At 41.8% G+C, this 21,886-nt stretch overlaps 3 protein-coding genes and 1 pseudogene across 4 annotated transcripts in view; 1 reads left to right on the top strand and 3 right to left on the bottom strand.

Annotated features, from left to right (window-relative positions):
• Positions 1–21,886, bottom strand: part of LOC308097838 (uncharacterized protein) — a 199,274-nt gene that overhangs the window by 69,151 nt on the left and 108,237 nt on the right. The window lies entirely within an intron of this gene.
• hagh (hydroxyacylglutathione hydrolase) overlaps positions 1–21,886 on the top strand; it is a 140,168-nt gene that overhangs the window by 42,714 nt on the left and 75,568 nt on the right. The gene's annotated exons all lie outside the window — the stretch shown is intronic.
• LOC308098863 (uncharacterized protein) lies at positions 8,442–12,400 on the bottom strand. Its single transcript, XM_080447320.1, has 2 exons — positions 12,204–12,400; positions 8,442–9,997 (listed from the first exon to the last, which is right to left on the bottom strand). Exons 1-2 carry the CDS (start codon positions 12,358–12,360, stop codon positions 8,994–8,996), a joined length of 1,161 nt encoding a protein of 386 aa, XP_080303446.1. The 5' UTR covers positions 12,361–12,400; the 3' UTR covers positions 8,442–8,993.
• LOC308099361 (beta-1,3-galactosyltransferase 2-like) lies at positions 16,398–20,555 on the bottom strand (annotated as a pseudogene). The gene is made up of 2 exons: positions 20,185–20,555; positions 16,398–16,991 (listed from the first exon to the last, which is right to left on the bottom strand). The product of its transcript is annotated as a beta-1,3-galactosyltransferase 2-like (transcript).

Raw genomic sequence — 21,886 nt, forward strand, 5'->3', positions numbered from 1 at the left:
AACTGTTATAGAGCATCTATTGTGCAGCACTATAACTAACACAGATAACTGTTATAGAGCATCTATTGTGCAGCACTATAACTAACACAGATAACTAACTGTCCAACACACTGCAGAGACATTCTGCTCAATCTACACCACAGACTGTCTGTCTGCACAACAACAACAACACAACTCTATGCATTACATTCTAGCTTCACTGCAGTTCAGCATCTGAAGAAACATCCTTAAATCTAGTACTATATATATATATATATATATATATATATATATATATCTCACTGCCGTGGTGGTGGTGGTGCGTATAAAGTATAGGCTATCCTCCTGCCGTCCCGTCGCACATCTCTGCCTTCGGTCTGACAGAAGAACCGTTATGTCAACCCGACACGCACAATAATCTGATTATTGGGATCCCGTCGCGCTGCTACACAGACAAAGCGAAACTGTAATCCAGATTAGAGACTTCAGCATTCCAGCGTCTACCTCTCTCTCTCTCTCTCTCTCTCTCTCTCTCTCTCTCTCTCTCTCTCTCTCTCTCTCTCTCTCTCTCTCTTACTGCAGTCCTAATATCCTACTACGCAGTTTTTCGTGTTTTCTTTTGGTCAAAATCACTGTTCTGTAGCTAATGATTAATCCAGTGGTTCACAACCTGGGGGTCCCGACATGATTTTTTTTTGGGGGTCCCTAGATGACAGTGAAGTGACAATTTCAGGTCTTTTCAGACCTTTTTAATATACCTAAGGAAAAGAAAACAGATCTGCATCAAAGGGAATCAACAGACTATAAAAACTGGTCAAACATTGGCCAAATTGTCAAACAATGCGAGAAAGAGGCAAACATTTTTGAAAGCTCACAATGCCTCACACATCTGCTATTTTCACAATATTTATCTGTGGAACTGAGTCGAACTAAATGTAATGCCTCAACTCCTACTATTCCAGGGTTGGGGGTTCCCAGTTCAAATAGGATTATTTTGGGGGGTCCCCAGTTCAAATAGGATTATTTTGGGGGGTCCCCAGTTCAAATAGGATTATTTTGGGGGGTCCCCAGTTCAAATAGGATTATTTTTGGGGGTCCCCAGTTCAAATAGGATTATTTTTGGGGGTCCCCAGTTCAAATAGGATTATTTTGGAGGGTCCCCAGTTCAAATAGGATTATTTTGGGGGGTCACAGGTTGAGAACCACTGCTGTAATCCATCATCTATGGGAATATTAGGCCTTACTTGTTAATACAATTAGTAGCCTGTGTTTTTGAACGACTGGTGGAATAGTCTTTAAATCGTGTAGGCTAATCTGTTTTTATTATTATTATTATTATTATTATTATTATTATTATTATTATTATTATTATTAGTAGTAGTAGTAGTAGTAGTAGTAGTAGTAGTAGTAGTAGTAGTAGTAGTAGTAGCAGCAGTAGTATAATTATTAGTATAATTAATAATAATATAATAATAATTAAATTAAAGTATCATATCAGTATCAGTAATCGTTACTATTTAGTTTTTAATGACTACTCGACTGATCCTGCATTTGACAATTAAACAATATGGCAACAACAAGTAAACATCTCTTTTGACCCTTGCCCATTGCATAACCAGAGGGACTTGATCATTTGCGAACCCCCCCAAAACCCACTCTGGACAAAGACAGGACAGACAGACAGACAGACAGACAGACAGACAGACAGACAGACAGACAGACAGACAGACAGACAGACAGACAGACAGACAGACAGACAGACAGACAGACAGACAGACAGACAGACAGACAGACAGACAGACAGACAGACAGACAGACAGACAGACAGACAGACAGACAGACAGACAGACAGACAGACAGACAGACAGACAGACAGACAGACAGACAGACAGACAGACAGACAGACAGACAGACAGACAGACAGACAGACAGACAGACAGACAGAAACAGCTGTGAGCTGTCTCAAACCTTTTAATTTCAAGGACCCCCATAACTCTGAGAGTGTACACATGGAACCAAATGGACCCTTAATTACGGCTCCATTTGTACACTCTCAGTTATGCACCAGTAAGGGGACATTTGGGAACCCTCTCAAGGAACCGTGAGGGTCCCTGGACCACCACACTACTATGAGACCCACTGGTGTATAGCAGACATGCACAATATCAGCACCCTGACTCTGTTTGACCAGAACACGTCAAGGAAGTAAGGAAGAGGCCCAATTTCTTTACAACATGGCTGCTGTGCATAGAGCCTGAAGGTTGATGGGTGGAGAACTCAAACCTATAAGCAGGCAACCATTGATTGAAATTGATTGATTGATTGATTGAAAAATGTATTAGGCAAAAGAATGTAAAAACACAGTTACATAATACTTTTGTCTAAAAGGTCCGACCAAAAAAGTCCTTGCGGACTTGTTTCCGTTGGGGTCCTTGAATTAATTTCATAGACATAATAGTAGCAACCAAACATTTCAATTCAACATACAAATACAGAGAAAAAATACACTATGTACCAAAAAAAAGCATGAACAATAAAAAAAATCACACCCAGTGTGAAGTGGGCGGTGTGGTCATCACAGTGGTCATCATAGTGATGGAAGCTCACTTAAAAAAAAGAAATACATTTATTGAAAATAATCTTTACTAAAGTCATATTCTGATGTGACTTGTGTCTTAAGTGCAGCGGAGATTCTTTTGTAACCTTGACCAGATCTGTGCCTTGCCGCAATTCTGTCTTTGAGTTCTTCGGGCAGTTCCTTCGATCTCATGATTCTCATTTGCTCTGACATACACTATGAGATCACACTATGAGACCATCTCAAGGATGATCAGACGAAATGGACAGCGTCTAAGTTATATATACGAGTGTTACATCAAAGTGGTTTTATATTAATTTCATCATGTGTCTCACTAGCCAATCACAGCACGTGACACACACACCCCTAGTATAACATGATGAAACCCAGTGTGAAGTGGGTGGTGTGGTCATCACAGTGGTCATCATAGTGATGGAAGCTCACTTCCAAAAAGAATGGATTTTTGGAAGTCCATAATCTTGTTTATAGGTTATTAATGTCATCATGTGTCTCGCTAGCCAATCACAGTGCTGAATAGAGTCAGCCAATCACAGTACAGCTAGGGGTCTACTAATGAGCCAATCACAATGCAGGAAACTAATACTAATGAGGTGTCCCAACCCCACTTATAGGGGCGGCTACACCGCCCAAAAATCACACCCAGTGTGAAGTGGGCGGTGTGGTCATCACAGTGGTCATCATAGTGATGGAAGCTCACTTCCAAAAAAAAATGATTTTTGGAAGTGCATAATCCTATTTATAGGTTATTAATGTCATCATGTGTCTCGCTAGCCAATCACAGTGCTGAATAGAGTCAGCCAATAGAGTCAGCCAATCACAGTACAGCTAGGGGTCTACTAATGGGCCAATCACAGTGCAGGAAACTAATACTAATGAGGTGTCCCAACCCCACTTATAGGGGCGGCTACACCGCCCAAAAATATATACAAAAAAAGGGGTGGGGGGGGGGGGGTCGTCTGTCTACCGGGAAACTGGTACTACCTCCTCTTGTGGCCTCCAGAAAGATGAGTTTTTAGGGCTGTTTTAAATGAGCCCACTAAACTGCATTTTTTGAGGGATGGGGTTAGACTATTCCTTGGTGGCCGTGCTGTAGAAGGAGAATTTGCCCATGTTTGTTTTATGGGTAGGTGGTACCAGATTGTTGTTTACGCTCCCTCTAGTTTCGTGACTGTGCGTGTCACTAACTTTTTGGAGGTATTTAGACAGATAAGCATTACGACAGAGAAGATCAATCTAGCCACAGACAGGAAAATAAATCCTATAAAAATAATTTGGTTGCTCTGGGAAGAGCTTATACAATTTCAGTGGTGGAAAAAGTACTAAAATGTTTTACTTAAGTAAAAGTATCAATACTGCAATGTAGAAATACTCTATTACAAGTAAAATTCTGGTATTCAGAATTTACTTGAGTAAAAGTACAGAAGTATTGTCATCAGAATGTACTTAAAGTACCAAAAGTAGAAAGTACTTATTATGCAGATATATTTCATGTTTTGGTTCTCAAACTTTTTCATGTCAAGGACCCCCAAATTGACACTTAGTAGGCCGCGGACCCCCATTTGAAAAGATATGCCAGGGACCCCCCATAAGAGAGGACTTTTACGGCTCTAGCAGTGATTCCCAACCATTTTAATTTCAAGGACCCCCGTTTTGACATGCATTAGGCTATGGACCCCCTTTTAATGGCATTTCTAGCTCTGGGACCCCAATTTATATTGAAAAATCAATGTTAATTTAACTCTGAACGTGTACAAATGGAACCAAATGGACCCGTTAGGGTCCATTTGGTTCCATTTGTACACTCTCTGAATTACAGACCCATAAGGGTCCATTTGGTTCCTAATACTATCTATCATTTAGCTGGGGACCCCCTGGAACTCCCTCAAGGACCCCTGGGGGTCCCCAGACCCCACTTTGAGAGCCAATGGTTTAAGAAGCATAATCACCCCCGTATACGAGACCCATACCCAATATAAATAGTCGAGCAGCACCACCTAGTGTTTATTTGATGCAATGTCAAGCCACTGCAGCGTCACCTGATGTCACAAAGCATAAAACATACTAATAATAATAATCAGTACAGGTGTGCAGCAGTAACCCTGTGGAAATGTAAGCTTTAACCAGACTTTGTGAAAATTCAGAAAATAAAATAAAAATCAATCTTATCAAAATCTTATTAAATGATATATATAGGCCTATAATTCAAACTTCTTTTACAAGTCGATCAGTGGTGTAAAGTAACTACAGTAAGTACATTTACTCAAGTACTGTACTTAAGTACAATTTTGAGGTACTTTTACTTTACTGGAGTATTTCCAATTGTCTATACTTTTACTTCTACTCCGCTACACCTCAGAGGCAAATATGGTACTTTTACTCCACTACAATTGTTTGAAATCTATAGTTACTAGTTACTTTGCAGATATAAATTATTACATTATAAAACCTACATTAACCACTTTAGCCCTATTTTATACCTAGGCTATTTTCAAACATTTTAGTACTTTTACTTTTGGTACTTTAAGTACATTTTGATACCAATACTTTTGTAGTAAAAGTAAATTAGTAAGTAAATTTTGAATTCAGGACTTTTACTTTTACTCAGTACTTCTACATTGCAGTATTGATACTTTTACTTAAGTAAAACATTTGGACAACATGTGGAGTTGATGTGACACTTCTACATCAACTCACCTCTGAGATATCAGGCCACCAATGTGAACAATGAATTTTTGCACTTGCAGCCGGACGTTCCTATTTTATTGGAACCAAATGGACCTGTAAGGGTTACAGACCTGTAAGGGTCCATTTGGAAACCCCCTGTAGTAACCGCTAAAGGGAACCGTTATATGAGCTTATTGATGCTCATATTAACCTTAGGGTGTATTAAGTTGGTTTGCATTTTCACATGCATTCCATAGAGACACACGGGGACTACAAATTTCACGCCCACTTTTGAGACAGCGCCGCTACTCGAGGTCCGTTAGAACGATGAACTGCAGCTGCCAATGCATTCCCTATGAGAGGATATGAAAGTTAGCCTACTTTTAAAATTATCCTGCATTAACTGAAGACGATATTGATTTAAATAAAAATATGTTTCCAAATGTATGGAGTGTCTTTGTCAACATATCTTCTTGTTTTCTTAATAGTTGATGTGTTTCACATTTAATTTGCCACTTTAACGAGTTACCCATAATGCTAACACAGCAGAGGGTAGACAGCAGACGGGCATTTCAGTGACATCACTGTCTTTACGAGTGCCGAGCGCCGACCAGTGGCGTACGCACTGTAGAGGCAGGAGAGGCGGTCGCCTGCCCAACTAAGATCTCGCCTCCCCTAAAAAAATAAAAATAACCCGAAAATGTGTCATTGCGTGCTTAATGTCCTCAAAGTCACGCATCCAACAAGCTTTGAACTGAGCAGATTGGACCTTCTGTTCCAGAGATAATGACCAAAACCTGTTGAAAACGGCCACTTTCGCCAGTTTTCTGGGTATTGAAAACCTCAAGGGATGCGTCCGTGACGTCTATACCATGCGATATAGATCTCCGATGCTAGCGGTTTTGACATACTGATGGAGTATATTATAGTATATTGTGGGTAGTATATCGAGATGAAAGATATGGGACATTAAAAAGGACAAATTAAACAAATGGGACAGATTATTAGAACACAAAAAAAATCGCTACAGCCTCAGTAGTTAACCAGTGAAATGACGGTATTTTACAATGCCTCTCATAGAGATTGCATTGAGAGCTGCAGTTCATCGTTGAAACGGACCCCGAGTGTCAAAAGTGGGCGTGGATTTGTAGGCCTTCCGCTTCCGGCCGTGTGTCTCTATAGGGCTGGACCACACATGGACAAATATGACATCATCAACCTGCGACGGGCATTGCCCCTATTGAGTGAAAGATTAACTATTTCTAAAATAAATAAAATATTTACGGTGCTTTTAATTTTTTGTTTTGTTATTGAGGACAATTATAATGTATTAAGGCATATTCGGCTTATTAGCCAGGGATCCTTTTAAGGAGCCGGAATCGAATGGTTAACAAGAATGTCCTGCTGCAGCTGGTAATGGAAGACGACTCAAAAAGCAGCTTGATGTGATGCATATTGTTCCAGTTCCTGTGCACGCCACCTGGCACAGTTTCATCATCCAGAGCATACATGGGCAACTGGCGGCCCGGGGGCCACATGCGGCCCCCCACCTTCACTTAATGTGGCCCGCAGGTTAATATCGGATTACTGATATATTACTGATTTCAGCTGTTACAATTCCAAATATGCAAACATGACCCGCTTTAATTACTTCAGTCTATATTAGAAGCTTAATGACAAGTATTACAATTCTATTGTTTTATGTCTAATGTATTTGTATTTAAGTTCATAAAGTTAACATAAGTATAACTAAATGCATTTGAAATTAAATAAAAAAAAACACTTTTCAGGATTCCAATAAAAAAAATAGCAAAAAAAATAAATCTGGATTGCACTTAAAAAGTAGCAAAAATAGCCGATCTTTATATATAATAGATCGGCTATTTTTGCTACTTTTGTGTGACGGAGATAAGAGGTGTCTGTCCGACAGTATATGCAGTGTGGCCCTCTGGAGTGAGAGTGGAAATAATTGTGGCCCTCTCCATCATCAAAGTTGCATCACCCCTGACCCAGAGGGTGTGTTTGCAACCCTCCTGTGTCCACCTGGCCAACTGCTCATCAATGAATCCAATTAAAGGACCACTTCACCCATTTTCAACCTGTCTTCCTATAATTGGTCCTTTTTCTTTTTTCTCTCTCTTATTTTACCTTCTTTCCCCCCATTTTTTGGGGGGGGGAAAGAAGAAAAAATTTATTAATTTCTGTTTGTGTATGTTATTTAAAAAAAAAGAAAATAAAAATGATGCAGGATGAATTAAAGTAAAAACTTGGAAGACAATGAAATTAAATCAATAACATGTAATGTACGAACCTGCAATTAAGTATTAAAAAATGGTACCATTTTGTCTGTGTCTTAGAGGAGGGTGTGGACAGTTCAGAATCCCGCCTACCAGTGACATCATCGATGGGGAATCCAAGCTAATAGAAACTGCAGGCTTTCTATTCCTGAAAAGTTGCAATGCAATAATAGAAGCCATTGTTCTCGCGTTAATAAAAATCTAAATACAAATTTAGGCTATTCTTGGTGAAGAGTTTTGGTGTAGAAAAAAAACGGTCTAAGTATAGAGACAACTCAGGTCCAGTTTAATAATTCTGGAGCGTTTTAACAAGCCACAGAAAAATAAGGTGCCAACTGGAACCAAAACTGGTTCTTCAGAGTGATGCCATAGAAGAACCATTTTTGGTTCCAGAAAGAACCTTTCAGACCATTTATTTGAATGGTTCTATAAAGAAACCAAAACCCCTTAAACCGTATAAACTTCATCAACCAGCTGAAATGTGTTTGTCGAAAATAGCAGATCTACAAGCTCAAAATGCGTCACACACACCACGACACGTTGTGAGCTTGTAGATCTGCCATTTTTGATGAATGTCTGCCTATTAACTCTCTCAGTGCCAGACCCCGAGTTATCCCGAGTTTTATGGTTATACCCTCAGTGCCAGAACGAGAAATCCCGAGTTTTTAAAAAATAAATAAAAAAAGTTTTTTTTTTTTTTTTTTTTTGAAAAAAGTGTTCAGAACCCAAGATATCATCATCTGAAGATTTGCAGCTCCATCCACTCTTTGTTTAACCTATAACTGAAAAAGGCTGTATCTCGCTTCCTAAGCACTTATTTTTTTCTTTGTAAAAAACAAAAAATAAATTCTGGCAAAGTTCGCAATCATTTTTTTATTTTATTGGCACTGAGAGAGTTAAGACATGGTTTAAGAGTTCAAAGGTTCCTCAAAGAACTTTGACGAAAAAAATGTTTTCAGGTGGGTTGCCAAATTCAGCCAAACAGGAGAGAACCCATCTATCAACTTTACCCATTTATGTTTATCTAGTGTTATCCAGGTCCAATTTTGCCCGCTCACTCCCAATTTAACTCGTTTATCCTGCATCCTGTACGAGTTATCTCACCTGATTGGATAAGATTTGCTATCCGACCTGAATAATGCGACCCTGCCCCGTTACTGAACAAAAGAAAAATCACTTTAATAAAGTTATATCAATGCAATACATCATGACATCTATGTAATTAACTGCAGGCATGTTCCGCGTGTCAAGACGTAAAAAAAAAACATTTTTTACGTTTTAATTCCCCGGGTTTGTTTTTCGTGGGTTCTTAAGTGGGACTTCAGGCTCTGCGCACATTTATACCGCTTGCCACACACCGTGCAACCATACTGCCTCTCTCCGGCGTGCGTCGTCCTCTTGTGTCTCGTCATTTGCCAGCTTTGTCTAAACTGTTTGCCGCAGATGTTACAGGCTTACGGTTTCTCGTTCGAATGGAAGCGCATGTGTGTCTTGAGCTGACTGCTGGTGATGAAGAGTTTGCGACACGCAAAACATCGGTACGTTTTCTCCCCCGAGTGCCTCAGCCTGTGGATGGTCAGATTCTGGCTCTGGCTGAACGCCTTGCCGCAGAAGTCACACGCATACGGCTTCTCGCCGGAGTGCGTCCTCATGTGCACCACCAGGTGCTCCTCCTTGAAGAACGCCTTTCCACAGACGTTGCACGGGTAGTCCCGCGCGCCCGCGTGCGTCCTGGCGTGCGTCCTGGCGTGCACGAGCAGGAAGCGGCGCTGGGAGAACGTCCTTCCGCAGACGTCGCAGAAGTGCGACTTGCCGTGGGCGGCGCTCAGGTGACACAGCAGCTTCTCCGTGGACGCGCAGGTTTTCCCGCAAACGCCGCAATTGCTGTTGTGCGTTTTCATGTGCTTCATTAAAAAGGCTCGGTATTGATAAGACTTGCCGCACAAGTGGCAAAAGCTTCTCGACGTGGAATAGTCCTCAAAGGGGGATGTTATTGTTGTTGTGACTCCCACCTGCTCATTACCATCACTTAGACCTTTTGCCACGTTCGACTTCTCAGCACACGAGCGGTGTCTTTCGTCGCCCATCGCCCGCTCCTCGTCGGCAGCGTCATCCGGGGACAGCGGTTGGTACGTAAACTCCATCTCCACTCCATCTCGGTCGTGCGGCTCGCTCTTCACGACATCAGGAGAGGGGCCGACTCCCACCGCGATGCTAAACTCGTCCAGCTCCTCTTTCATTTGCGGTATCTCTGGGTGTGGCTGAGTCATGCCGCTGTTCCACGCGTCATTTCCAGTATTCTCCGAAAGCCCTGGAAGGAACTCGCGCCCCACACTGTGGTCTACCGACTCCTCTTCCTTCTCAACTGGGGCCGGGGCCCCCGGGGGTCCTTGGCCCTTCTCCTGCAGGACGGGGATGTACGTGTGGTCGAGCATGGTGCTGGTGGCCTGCAGAGGATCTACAGTTGCAGGGGAAGACAGGCGGGGGGGAGTTAGCAATCAAAGCAGAAACCAAAAAACGAGACTCATAAAATAGAAAGAATAGCCGGCACTCTGAAGTCCTTCCTGTACTTTTTAATTAATTAAGGCAAGGGTATACACAGACCCGTTTTTTAAAATCTCTGGGACCCCAATCATTCTACACTGAAAAATCCACGATTGCGGGGATGACTACTGCTGCTTTCACTAGATATTCATATAATGAGATTTTTTAGATAAATAATGATCACTAATGGCTACTAATGGCTTGACAAGGACAGCTACGCGTTCTTTCACCGTGGACAACATCTGCTGTTACTAGGACAACAGTAGACGCGGTCTCAAGTTGATCTGGTCTCGTTACAAATTGAAACACCGGGTCTCGGCAGAGGTAGAGTACGTCTAAATGGAGTGAAGATCACCTTTTTTCGCAACATCGTATCCAAAAAAGCAAAGGTAGTCCGAGACACCTACAGATGTTTGTCATTTTTCTGGAATGTAACATTTTACCGAATCGGGAGCAGTACTGGCATCTGCCGCCAGGGTTCTTCCAGGTTGAATGGGAAAACATGGCGCAGGCTGACTAAATAAGAGATTTAAGCGTTTTTTTTCCAACGCCGTCGGTTAAATTGAACTTTCCGGCGAAATGTCAAACATCTGTAGGCATCTCGGACTACCTTTACTTTTTGGATACGATGTTGTGAAAAAGCTGATCTTCACTGCATTTGGACGGACTCTACCTCTGCCGAGACCCGAGACAGCGGGACCTCATCAAGGAGCATCATCTAGTAGGACTCGCCATTGTTTACATCAGTGGTTCTCAACCAGTGGTCCGGGGACCACCAGTGGTCCTTGAGGGAGTTCCAGGGGGTCCCCAGCTAAATGATGGATAGGAACCAAATGGACCCTAATGGGTCTGATCTTCACTGCATTTGGACGGACTCTACCTCTGCCGAGACCCGAGACAGCGGGACCTCATCAAGGAGCATCATCTAGTAGGACCATAGAGTTAAAAATAAGTAGGACCTGAGTTCGAGTAGGACTCGCCATTGTTTACATTACAAGCTAGCACAGGGATGGGCAACTGGCGGCCCGTGGGCCGCATATTACTTTTTGAAATAACAAAGAAAAACAAAGGAATCTAAACATAATCCGAAATGGTGAACTATTGCCTTCAGCTGTTCCAAACATGCAACTTTCCATGAACCATTTTAATTACAACAGTCCACCAGTAGAGCGCGCTCTCGTTTATTTTAATAGAAGCCTTATTAATTATAATTCTAGGTGTTCATTTTTGTATATTTTTAAGCCAAGGTTACAGCAATACTCTGAAAGGCATACTCAGGAATGTGAAGTTTTGTTTAACAGCACAGCTGTAGTAAGTTGATAGAAGCATTACTAAATGCTAAATAAAAACAAAGTTACAACGAATAATAATTGTTAAAGGTAGGGTAAGTGATATTTTTTGGTTAAAACAAAAAGTATTTTGTTAAAAGGTTAAAATACTATATTCTGATAGTAATCATTGCTATAGAGTGTTTTTTCAGTAACAGGAGTCTCCCTGTCTCTCCAGCTCTTTAATAAACAGAAAATACATTTTTCGGTAGGTGTCAAAATCTCAACCAATCAGGAGAAAGTACCCATTTTTAAGCTTAATTTGTATAGTGTTCCAGTTCCAATTTTGCCTGCTCATTTCTTAGTGTCATCACTTCCAATTTCCCTTGTTTAATCTGTATCCTGATTGAGTTCTCTATCCTGATTGGATAAAATTGGAAATGAAACTGAAACTGAAACAAAAATGCATTTTCTGTTTAATAAAGAGGTGGAGAGACAAGGAGACTCCTAATACTGAACAAACACTCTATAGCAATGAGTACTATCAGAATATAGAGCTATTTAACAATTATTTTAACCAACGCAAATCACTTACCCTACCTTTAATATCCCTTATTTATCACATATGTGACTATTATGGGCTTTTTGAGTAATGGGGTACTACTGGCGAGAGTGCCGATAAACAATGCGGCCCCCCCAGAGTGAGTGTGGAAATTTAGTGGCCCTCACCATCTACAAAGTTGCCCACCCCTGAGCTAGCAGGTTAGCGCGCACACACACACACACACACACACACACACACACACACACACACACACACACACACACACACACACACACACACACACACACCTCTGAGAAGGTCCAGTTCTTGCCGCAGGAGACAGATCTCCTCTCTGGACCTGGACACTTCCACCTGGTACAACGACACGGTCTTCTCCACCTCCCTAAAGATGTCCAGGGCTGCGGCGGACAGCCGCTCGGACACGAAGGCTCTGATGTGTAACATGTCGTCCACGATTCTCCACCAGACTGACTGCGACGGTCCTCGTTTCGTCCACGTTGCTGAGTGGAAGGGGCGGGGCTTCAGTGTTGCCATGTCTGCTTATTATAAGCGACTTTGGGGTTATTTTTCTGTAAAGTTGCTTGTAAATATTGGTAGTTGCGGGCTGCGTTTTGTTTCTGTTTCTAAAGTGTATAGTTGCTTATTTGGGCTTGTTTCTAAAGTGCAGTTGCTTATTTGGGCTCGTTTCTAAAGTGTAGTTGCTTAATTGGGCTTGTTTCCAAAGTGCAGTTGCTTATTTGGGCTTGTTTCTAAAGTGCAGTTGCTTATTTGGGCTTGTTTCTAAAGTGTAGTTGCTTATTTGGTCTTGTTTCCAAAGTGTAGTTGCTTATTTGGGCTTGTTTCTAAAGTGTAGTTGCTTATTTGGGCTTGTTTCTAAAGTGTAGTTGCTTAATTGGGCTTGTTTCCAAAGTGCAGTTGCTTATTTGGGCTTGTTTCTAAAGTGCAGTTGCTTATTTGGGCTTGTTTCTAAAGTGTAGTTGCTTATTTGGTCTTGTTTCCAAAGTGTAGTTGCTTATTTGGGCTTGTTTCTAAAGTGTAGTTGCTTATTTGGGCTTGTTTCTAAAGTGTAGTTGCTTATTTGGGCTTGTTTCCAAAGTGTAGTTGTTTATTTGGGCTTGTTTCTAAAGTGTAGTTGTTTATTTGGGCTTGTTTCTAAAGTGTAGTTGCTTATTTGGGCTTGTTTCTAAAGTGTAGTTGCTTATTTGGGCTTGTTTCTAAAGTGTAGTTGCTTATTTGGGCTTGTTTCTAAAGTGTAGTTGCTTATTTGAGCTTGTTTCTAAAGTGTAGTTGCTTAATTGGGCTTGTTTCTAAAGTGTAGTTGCTTATTTGGGCTTGTTTCTAAAGTGTAGTTGCTTATTTGAGCTTGTTTCTAAAGTGTAGTTGCTTAATTGGGCTTGTTTCTAAAGTGTAGTTGCTTATTTGGGCTTGTTTCCTTATTTAAACCAGTGGTTCTCAAACATTTTCATGGCAAGCACCCACAGATTAATATTTGTATTTGTCCGCAGTTGCAGACCCCCCCACCTGGAAATGTGTTGTGCTAGCCTAGGGACCCCCCATACAAGATCTGTGTTCTTAAAATGAATGTAAAAAAATAAATACATTACTAGATGTTTCTTTTTCTTGTTTTTGAAAATAGCCGTAGTAGTCTCAGTCGCTTCTTTTGGGCTTGTTTTCCTAGACCTGGTTGCTTATTTCTCTCGCAATATTCTGGCAACACTCACTGGTGGTGGCCACACTCACACACACACACACACACACACACACACACACACGTACATTAAAAAGGACGCGAAGCGGGAAGGTGCTTATGCTGCTTGTGAAAGTTTAATCATTTATATTGTGTTGCCTGTCTTTGAAGAGGTCTTATTGTTGAAGTGTGGACTCTTCCCATCTTGGTTGTGTTTTAGCAGCGAGGTAGGCATTTACTTAGCCTAAATGATACTAGATCCGGTGGTAGACCGGATACGGAAACGGTCTGTGTGCGTGCATTTAAGTGTATGTGTAAATTACAGGATACAGTAGGGCGGGCTTTAGACCGAATCTCAGCACTGAGCAGTAATATGTTTCATCGTACAATGGAATGAATGTGTAGTTATGTTTATTCAATGGAATGAATGTGTAGGTATGTTTATTCAATGGTATGAATGTATAGTTATGTTTATTCATTGGTATGAATGTGTAGTTATGTTTATTCAGTGGTATGAATGTATAGTTATGTTTATTCAGTGGTATGAATGTGTAGTTATGTTTATTCAATGGAATGAATGTGTAGTTATGTTTATTCAATGGTATGAATGTGTAGTTATGTTTATTCAATGGAATGAATGTGTAGGTATGTTTATTCAATGGTATGAATGTATAGTTATGTTTATTCAATGGTATGAATATGTAGTTATGTTTATTCAGTGGTATGAATGTATAGTTATGTTTATTCAGTGGTATGAATGTGTAGGTATGTTTATTCAATGGAATGAATGTGTAGTTATGTTATTCAATGGTATGAATGTATAGTTATGTTTATTCATTGGTATGAATGTGTAGTTATGTTTATTCAGTGGTATGAATGTATAGTTATGTTTATTCAGTGGTATGAATGTGTAGGTATGTTTATTCAATGGAATGAATGTGTAGTTATGTTATTCAATGGTATGAATGTATAGTTATGTTTATTCAATGGCATGAATGTGTAGTTATGTTTATTCAATGGTATGAATGTGTAGTTATGTTTATTCAATGGAATGAATGTGTAGGTATGTTTATTCAATGGTATGAATGTATAGTTATGTTTATTCAATGGTATGAATGTGTAGTTATGTTTATTCAGTGGTATGAATGTGTAGTTATGTTTATTCAGTGGTATGAATGTGTAGGTATGTTTATTCAATGGAATGAATGTGTAGTTACGTTATTCAATGGTATGAAGGTGTAGTTATGTTTATTCAATGGTATGAATGTGTAGTTACGTTTTTTTCAATGGAATGAATGTGTAGTTATGTTTATTCAGTGGTATGAATGTGTAGTTATGTTTATTCAGTGGTTTGAATGTGTAGTTATGTTTATTCAATGGTATGAATGTGTACTGTAGGTGTAGGTATGTTTATTCAAGCATCTGTGCATGATAATATGAATGTGTGCTTATTGTGTTGCAGCAGTGGTGTAAAGTAACTAAGCACATTTACTCAAGTACTGTTCTCAAGTAATTTTGAGGTCTTTTTTTTTACTTTAGTGGAGTATTTCCAATTTTAAATACTTTTACTTCTACTCTTCTACGTCTCTGAAGAAAATATTGTACAATTATTTGGAAACTTTAGTTATAGTTACTTTGTAGATTTTGATAATTATTACAAAACCACTTCAGACATGTACTTTGGCAATTTGAAAATATCCGATCTACAAGCTCACAACGCTTGAGACGCGTTGTGAGCTTGTAGATCTGCTATTTTCAAAGGATTTTTTATACATTCTGAAAACTTGTGAAATGGGGACCTTACTAATGAGTACTTTTACTATTAGTACTATAAGTACATTTTGATGCCAATACTTTTGTACCTTTACTCAAGTAAATTTGGAATACCGGACATTTACTTGTAGCAGAGTATTTCTATATGGTGGTATTGATACTTTAACTCAAGTAACACATTTGAGTACTTCTTCAAAGCAGACGAACGGCGGTGCCGTGTATTTCCTGTTCCGGTGCCGTACAGTACTTAAGTAAATGTACTTAGTTACTTTCCACCATTGCAAAGGGGGTCCACTGTTCTGTTCATCCAAACATCTTCTGAGGAGCACCTGCTGTAGCATCAACGCTTACTGACACCATGTTGATACCAGTGATCACACAGGATAGGTACGTGTGTAAGTGGGCACCAAGGAGGAGTGGGCACAACGGTGTTAAAGGGCAACCACTTTGGTAGAGGTTTGGGTTGTGTAGTTGCCTTGCCATGATGTAACTCCAAAGGTGGACATATAATGTCTGAATCAGCTTATACTCACTAGTATAATGCATTGTAGTGTGATTATAAATCGCAGGTCATTGGATGCTTTAAATCAATGATTCTCAAACTTATCCATGTCAAGGACCACTGACCCCCATCTCAAAACATTTTGTACCATTGACTCCCATTCAAGATTTGTGTTGTTAAAAAAAATATATTTTTCAAGATCTCTTTGAAAATAGCCAATGTATATTATTGGGTTAAAGTGGTTAAACTGAATTTGAAGCTGTATTATAGCAACAATCTACAACCCATGTCACATCAATGTCCTTTGTACAGTGGTGGAAAAAGTACTCAAATGTTTCACTTAGGACCGTAGTCCGTAGGACTGGCGACTCTGATACCCTCCATGGCAAGGTCCAGAATAGACTGTTCTTCCTATGGAGGCTAAGGGGGGGGGGGGGGGGGGGGTGTAACAAGATGCTGCACATGTTCTATCAGCCTGCTTGCTCTCTCTTCTTTGCGATTGCCTGCTGGGGGGTTACATTAATGTACAGGGACACGAGCAACCAGGTGCCAGATCTTCAGCAGCTCCCTGGGGCGAAACCCATGGGAGGTGACCAGTTGACTGTACCTGTAGGTGTAGTAGGGCACTCGCCTGTTGAAGAACACAGAGTTGTTTGGTGTGGGCTCAATCCCTAGGCTGGCCAGGCAAATACCCACGTAAACATCCTCCAAATACAGGCGGCGCACGTTCAGAGAGGCTCCGTAGATCTTCGCGGCCAAGCCTCCGGAGAACACGTAACCCGTTCCGGAGCAGAAAGGGGGGTATCGATCGCTCGGGTACATCTCTCTGGACACTTACTGGCTCTGTCTCGGTGTGGTCCTTGGTGACTCAAGATAAAGCCCGTGAAGTAGTTTTCCTTGGGCTTCAGTTCAGGTCTGAGCACCTTGTGGATGAGGTAGTTGGTGTTGACGAACATGTCACTGTCGGTTTTCATAACATAGCTGGCCCGTGGGCAATGCGTGGCCACCCACTGCATCCCCATCAGGGTCTTTAGGGTGAGATTGTGGTAGGTATCCAAGAAGTCCTGCTGAAGGATATCGTGGTGCATCAGGCTCTCGGACGGAAGAAAAGAGCTGCCTTGAGGTAACTTAGTCTTCCTGAGGTAACTTTTGTCAAGAATAGAGCTGCCTTGAGGTAACTTAGTCTTCCTGAGGCAACTTAGTCAAACAAATACTTGATGTATTACAATTAACATTCAAACTTAACATCTGGCATTACATCATATTCTGCTGATCAAAATACCACATTCTTTCTTTGTATGGGGTGATAAAAAAAAACAGCTTTTCAGGGTTACAGCTCCACCTAACCAAACTCTACAGAGATACAGAAAAACTCTACTAGCATACAAATTACAACATTTTAAAGTGCCTTTGCATTTACCTGATACAATCTGAATGCAACATTAGCTCTCTCAAGATTCTTCTAAAGGAAAATCAATTGATCGATATTATGCTTATGTTTGAGTACACTGCGTTTGGCAGAAACGATATCTCCTGCAGTGCTGAAAACTCTTTCTGATGCCACACTGGTGGCTGGTATACAGAGGTATTTCTTTGCAAGAGATGACAGCAGTGGTAGGTCCACAATGGTCTTTCCACCACTGTAGTGGGTTGTCATTCAGGGGCAACGGATCCCGCTGTTTGTACTGTACCTTTAAGAATCAAGAGGGTTTATTTGTCATTCACTCATGCAGGTTCAAGCAGTACAATATTACTGTGGTATGTTCCACAAGTCAAGTTAAACATCGTTGGCACTAAATGAGTTAAGATGTCTTAAAAAAAAAAAAAAGTCTGTCGTTCCAAAAGGCAGGCTGTTCCAAAGCGTGGGATCATAGTAGCTAAAAGCTGCCTCTCCATACTTTTTCGTATTAGTCTCTGGAACCTCTAGGAGACCAGCACTAGAGGATCTAAGGGCCCTGCCGGGCACGTGCTGTACTGTTTAGGAAGCATTGCTGACAAGTAGGCAGGTGCATTCCAATTCAATGATTTAAAAACGAGTAAAAGGATCTTAAAATCTATTCTCAAACTGACAGGCAACCAGTGAAGGGACTTTGAAATATGCGTAATGTGTGCTCTCCGCCTACAGTCCCGTAACTCCTCAAGGACCCCTGGGGGTTCCGGGACCCCAGTTTGAGAACCACTGCTTTAGGGGCTCCGTAGGACTGACGACTCTGATACCCTCCATGGCAAGGTCCGGAATAGACTGTTCTTCCTGTGGAGGCTGAGGGGGGGGGGGGGGGGGGGTGTATAACAAGATGCTGCACATGTTCTATCAGCCTGCTATATAGCTCTCTCTTCTTTGCGATTGCCTGCTGGGGGGTTACATTAATGTAACACGAGCAACCAGGTGCCAGATATCCAGCAGCTCACTGGGGCTAAACCCATGGGAGTTGACCAGTTGACTGTACCTGTAGCTGGAGTAGGGCACTCGCCTGTTGAAGAACACAGAGTTGTTTGGTGTGGGCTCAATCCCTAGGCTGACCAGGCACATCCCCACGTAAACATCTTCCAAATACAGGTGGCGAATGCTCAGAGAGGCTCCGTAGATCTTCGCCGCCAAGCCTCCGGAGAACACGTAACCCGGTCCGGAGCAGTAAGGGGGGTATCGATCGCTCGGGTACATCTCTCTGGACACGTACCACTTACTGGCTCTGTCTCGGTGTGGTCCTTGGGGAACATAGACAGAGCCCGTGAAGTAGTTTTCCTTGGGCTTCAGTTCAGGTCTGAGCACCTTGTGGATGAGGTAGTTGGTGTTGACGAACATGTCACTGTCGGTTTTCATAACATAGCTGGCCCGTGGGCAATGCTTGGCCACCCACTGCATCCCCATCAGGGTCTTTAGGGTGTGTTACGGATAAGAGTGCTAGGAGTGTTAGTGTAGGGATCTGTGTTATGTGTTTGTTATAGGTGTGCGCGCGCCTGTCTTGTCCTCGTCCTTCGTTTGATATGCTGATTCGGGATGCGACTCCTTCTCCAGGATTGGTGGGGAGCGCTTCAGGCTCAAGCTCTGCACTCTACACCAACGCTCCCCTATTGGCGCATACCACTCCACGGCTCCGCGTCATCATCCCTCCACTCTTCAAAAGCCATTCAATGTCTTCATTCTAGGCCGCTGTCAGTCCAACAGACACTCTATGCACGACAGTCTAGTGACAGCGTGCCCAACGGAGTAGTTCAGCTACCACCTTAAAGGGGAAAGAAAATGTATTGGCTGATGCTCTATCCAGGGTGTGGGGCGGTTAAGTGGGTAGTGTTGGAATAAGGTAGTATTGTAAATATTATATATATATTTCTTTTGTGTTTTGATGTAACATATAAAACAAACATTTGATGTAATGTAGTAAACAAACAGAGTGGTTTGTTTCTTAAGGGTGGGGGTGTTACGGATAAGAGTGCTAGGAGTGTTAGTGTAGGGATCTGTGTTATGTGTTTGTTATAGGTGTGCGCGCGCCTGTCTTGTCCTCGTCCTTCGTTTGATATGCTGATTCGGGATGCGACTCCTTCTCCAGGATTGGTGGGGAGCGCTTCAGGCTCAAGCTCTGCACTCTACACCAACGCTCCCCTATTGGCGCATACCACTCCACGGCTCCGCGTCATCATCTCTCCACTCTTCAAAAGCCATTCAATGTCTCCATTCTAGGCCGCTGTCAGTCCAACAAACACTCTATGCACGACAGTCTAGTGACAGCGTGCCCAACGGAGTAGTTCAGCTATCACCTTAATATACAGAGCATTGTATCCAGTCTAAACCTTTATTGTACTCATTGCTACTTAAGTAAGTGCACCTTGTGAAATGTGATCTAGGGCAGGTAGTATAAGTAGGTATTTATGTCTATTCCACTGTTTAGCACCAGGTAGAGGGCAGGTTCCATTCACATTGTATTTATGTTTGATTAGGTAAGAGTAGGGTAGCCAGATAGTTAGGTTTTCTTTTATATCTGTTTATTACTAAGTTAGGAAGTCAGAGTTGGGGGTTATCTCAGTATTTAGGAAAGCGATCTTTTGTCTTATATTTGTTTCTTTGTTTTGGTTCCTGTCCGCGCCCTGATCACTCAACAGCACTGGTAGCACTGTTTATTCATAACTTTTGCACTAATTGTATGCCATACTTCTGATTGCTGTTAATAAAAGCTTAAGTTTGGCTTGAACCATCTTGCCTTGTTGCGTTCCTACTCCCCTAGACCCGGTGGGTCGTAACAGGGTGAGATTGTGGTAGGTATCCAAGAAGTCCTGCTGAAGGATATCGTGGTGCATCAGGCTCTCGGACGCCAAGGTCCTCTGAGCCAGGCGTCCCAGCTCGCCTTCCTTCACCCCCAGCAGGAACAGCCGGACGACTCCCAGGCCCGGAGCGATGTTCTCGTCGCCCCACGTCCGTCGTATGGCATCCCGTGCCTCTACTTCATGAGCCTGGGTGGGTATCAGCAGCACTAGGAACGGTGCTGGTTTCCCCTCCGGGCATTTGTCTATCTCGTTAATGATGTAGGCCGCGAACGGCTCCGGTGACGGCGTGCCACTTGAGCCTCCCTCTTCACCTTGGCTGGCAGCTCCCGGGGAGTGAGGGGAGACGAGATACGGGAGCGAGAGGAGACACAGGAACGCAGCGATGTGCGCACAGTGGAGGCGTCTTCTCCCCCGCATGGCGTACATACGGCAGCTGCCACTTGGACCGCAGTCACGTTGGTGAGGTTGTCTGCCCCTCCTCCGTGCAATTCAAAGGGTTAGTTTCAGGCACCTGTAGCTGCAGTATGTATCTGAATAATGACTAGAATCCTGTACAATTAATGGGTGTCAATCTGGGACTACAGGTCTTTATATACGCTCTGATCAGGGGGTCTCATCTCATCCCCGATGATGTCACTATGAGACAACCATATTCGGGCAGTGGTGTACAGTAACTAAGTAACTAAGTACATTTACTCAAGTACTGTACTTAAGTACAATTTTGAGGTACTTTTACTTTACTGAAGTATTTCCAATTGTCTATACTTTTACTTCAATACAATTATTAAATTACAATTATTATTACAAAACATACATTAACCACCTCAGCCCTATACTTTGGCTATTTGAAAATAGCAGATCTACAAGCTCACAATGCTTCGTGATGCGACACAGATGTGCAAAATATTTTCATACATTGATTTTTATACATTTGAAAACTTGTGTAATGGGACATTCTGCATAATGAGTACCTTCTACTTTTGGTAATTTAAGTACATTTTGATACCAATACTTTTGTACTTTTACTCAAGTAAAATCCTGGGCTTTTACTTGTAACAGAGTATTTCTACATTGCATTATTGATACTTTTATTTAAGTAAGGAATTTGAGCGTTATGATTACGATGGTTGTATAAGGGAAAGCACTTTTATTGAAATTTTCTGGCACAGGATTCAATCCTCTACGCCAGACTCGACACAATATAAATATTTATTTTCAAATTGCGACATTCACAATTCACAATATACTACCCTTCAACCCACCCCACCCCACAACCCACATACAATCCCCCAATATACATACGGTACACACATAATTTCATTTTTACATTAAAAAATGTTAAAATCTGTTTGTTAACCAGTCTATGAAGTTACAAGCCAGCCCTATAATTGTACAGAAAGTCTTTTGATGACCAGAATTTGTCAAGTCTATTCTTGAAGGTATTGACCGAAGGAGCCTGGACCACTTCCTCTGGAAGTTTGTTCCATGTTCTTACAGCTCGAAGTGTAAAGAAATTCTTTCTCTTTTCAGAGTTACAGTGTAGTGGTAGCAATTTTAGGGAATTCCCTCTCAACTCGTACCTATTGTCCCAGAAGTGGACAACAGGCTCGGCTGTGAAGTCATATATCTGGTGAACAAGTTTATAGACCTCAATCATATCTCCTCTGTGTCTCCTATAGACGAATCCACAGACGCGCTGCCTGTAGGCGGCCATTGCTGCGGTGTCTCGTTCGCGGAGCGTTGACACC

The sequence above is a fragment of the Gymnoscopelus braueri genome (genome assembly GCF_963280865.1).
Source record: "Gymnoscopelus braueri genome assembly, chromosome: 13".
In the NCBI taxonomy this organism is placed as follows: Eukaryota; Metazoa; Chordata; class Actinopteri; order Myctophiformes; family Myctophidae; genus Gymnoscopelus; species Gymnoscopelus braueri.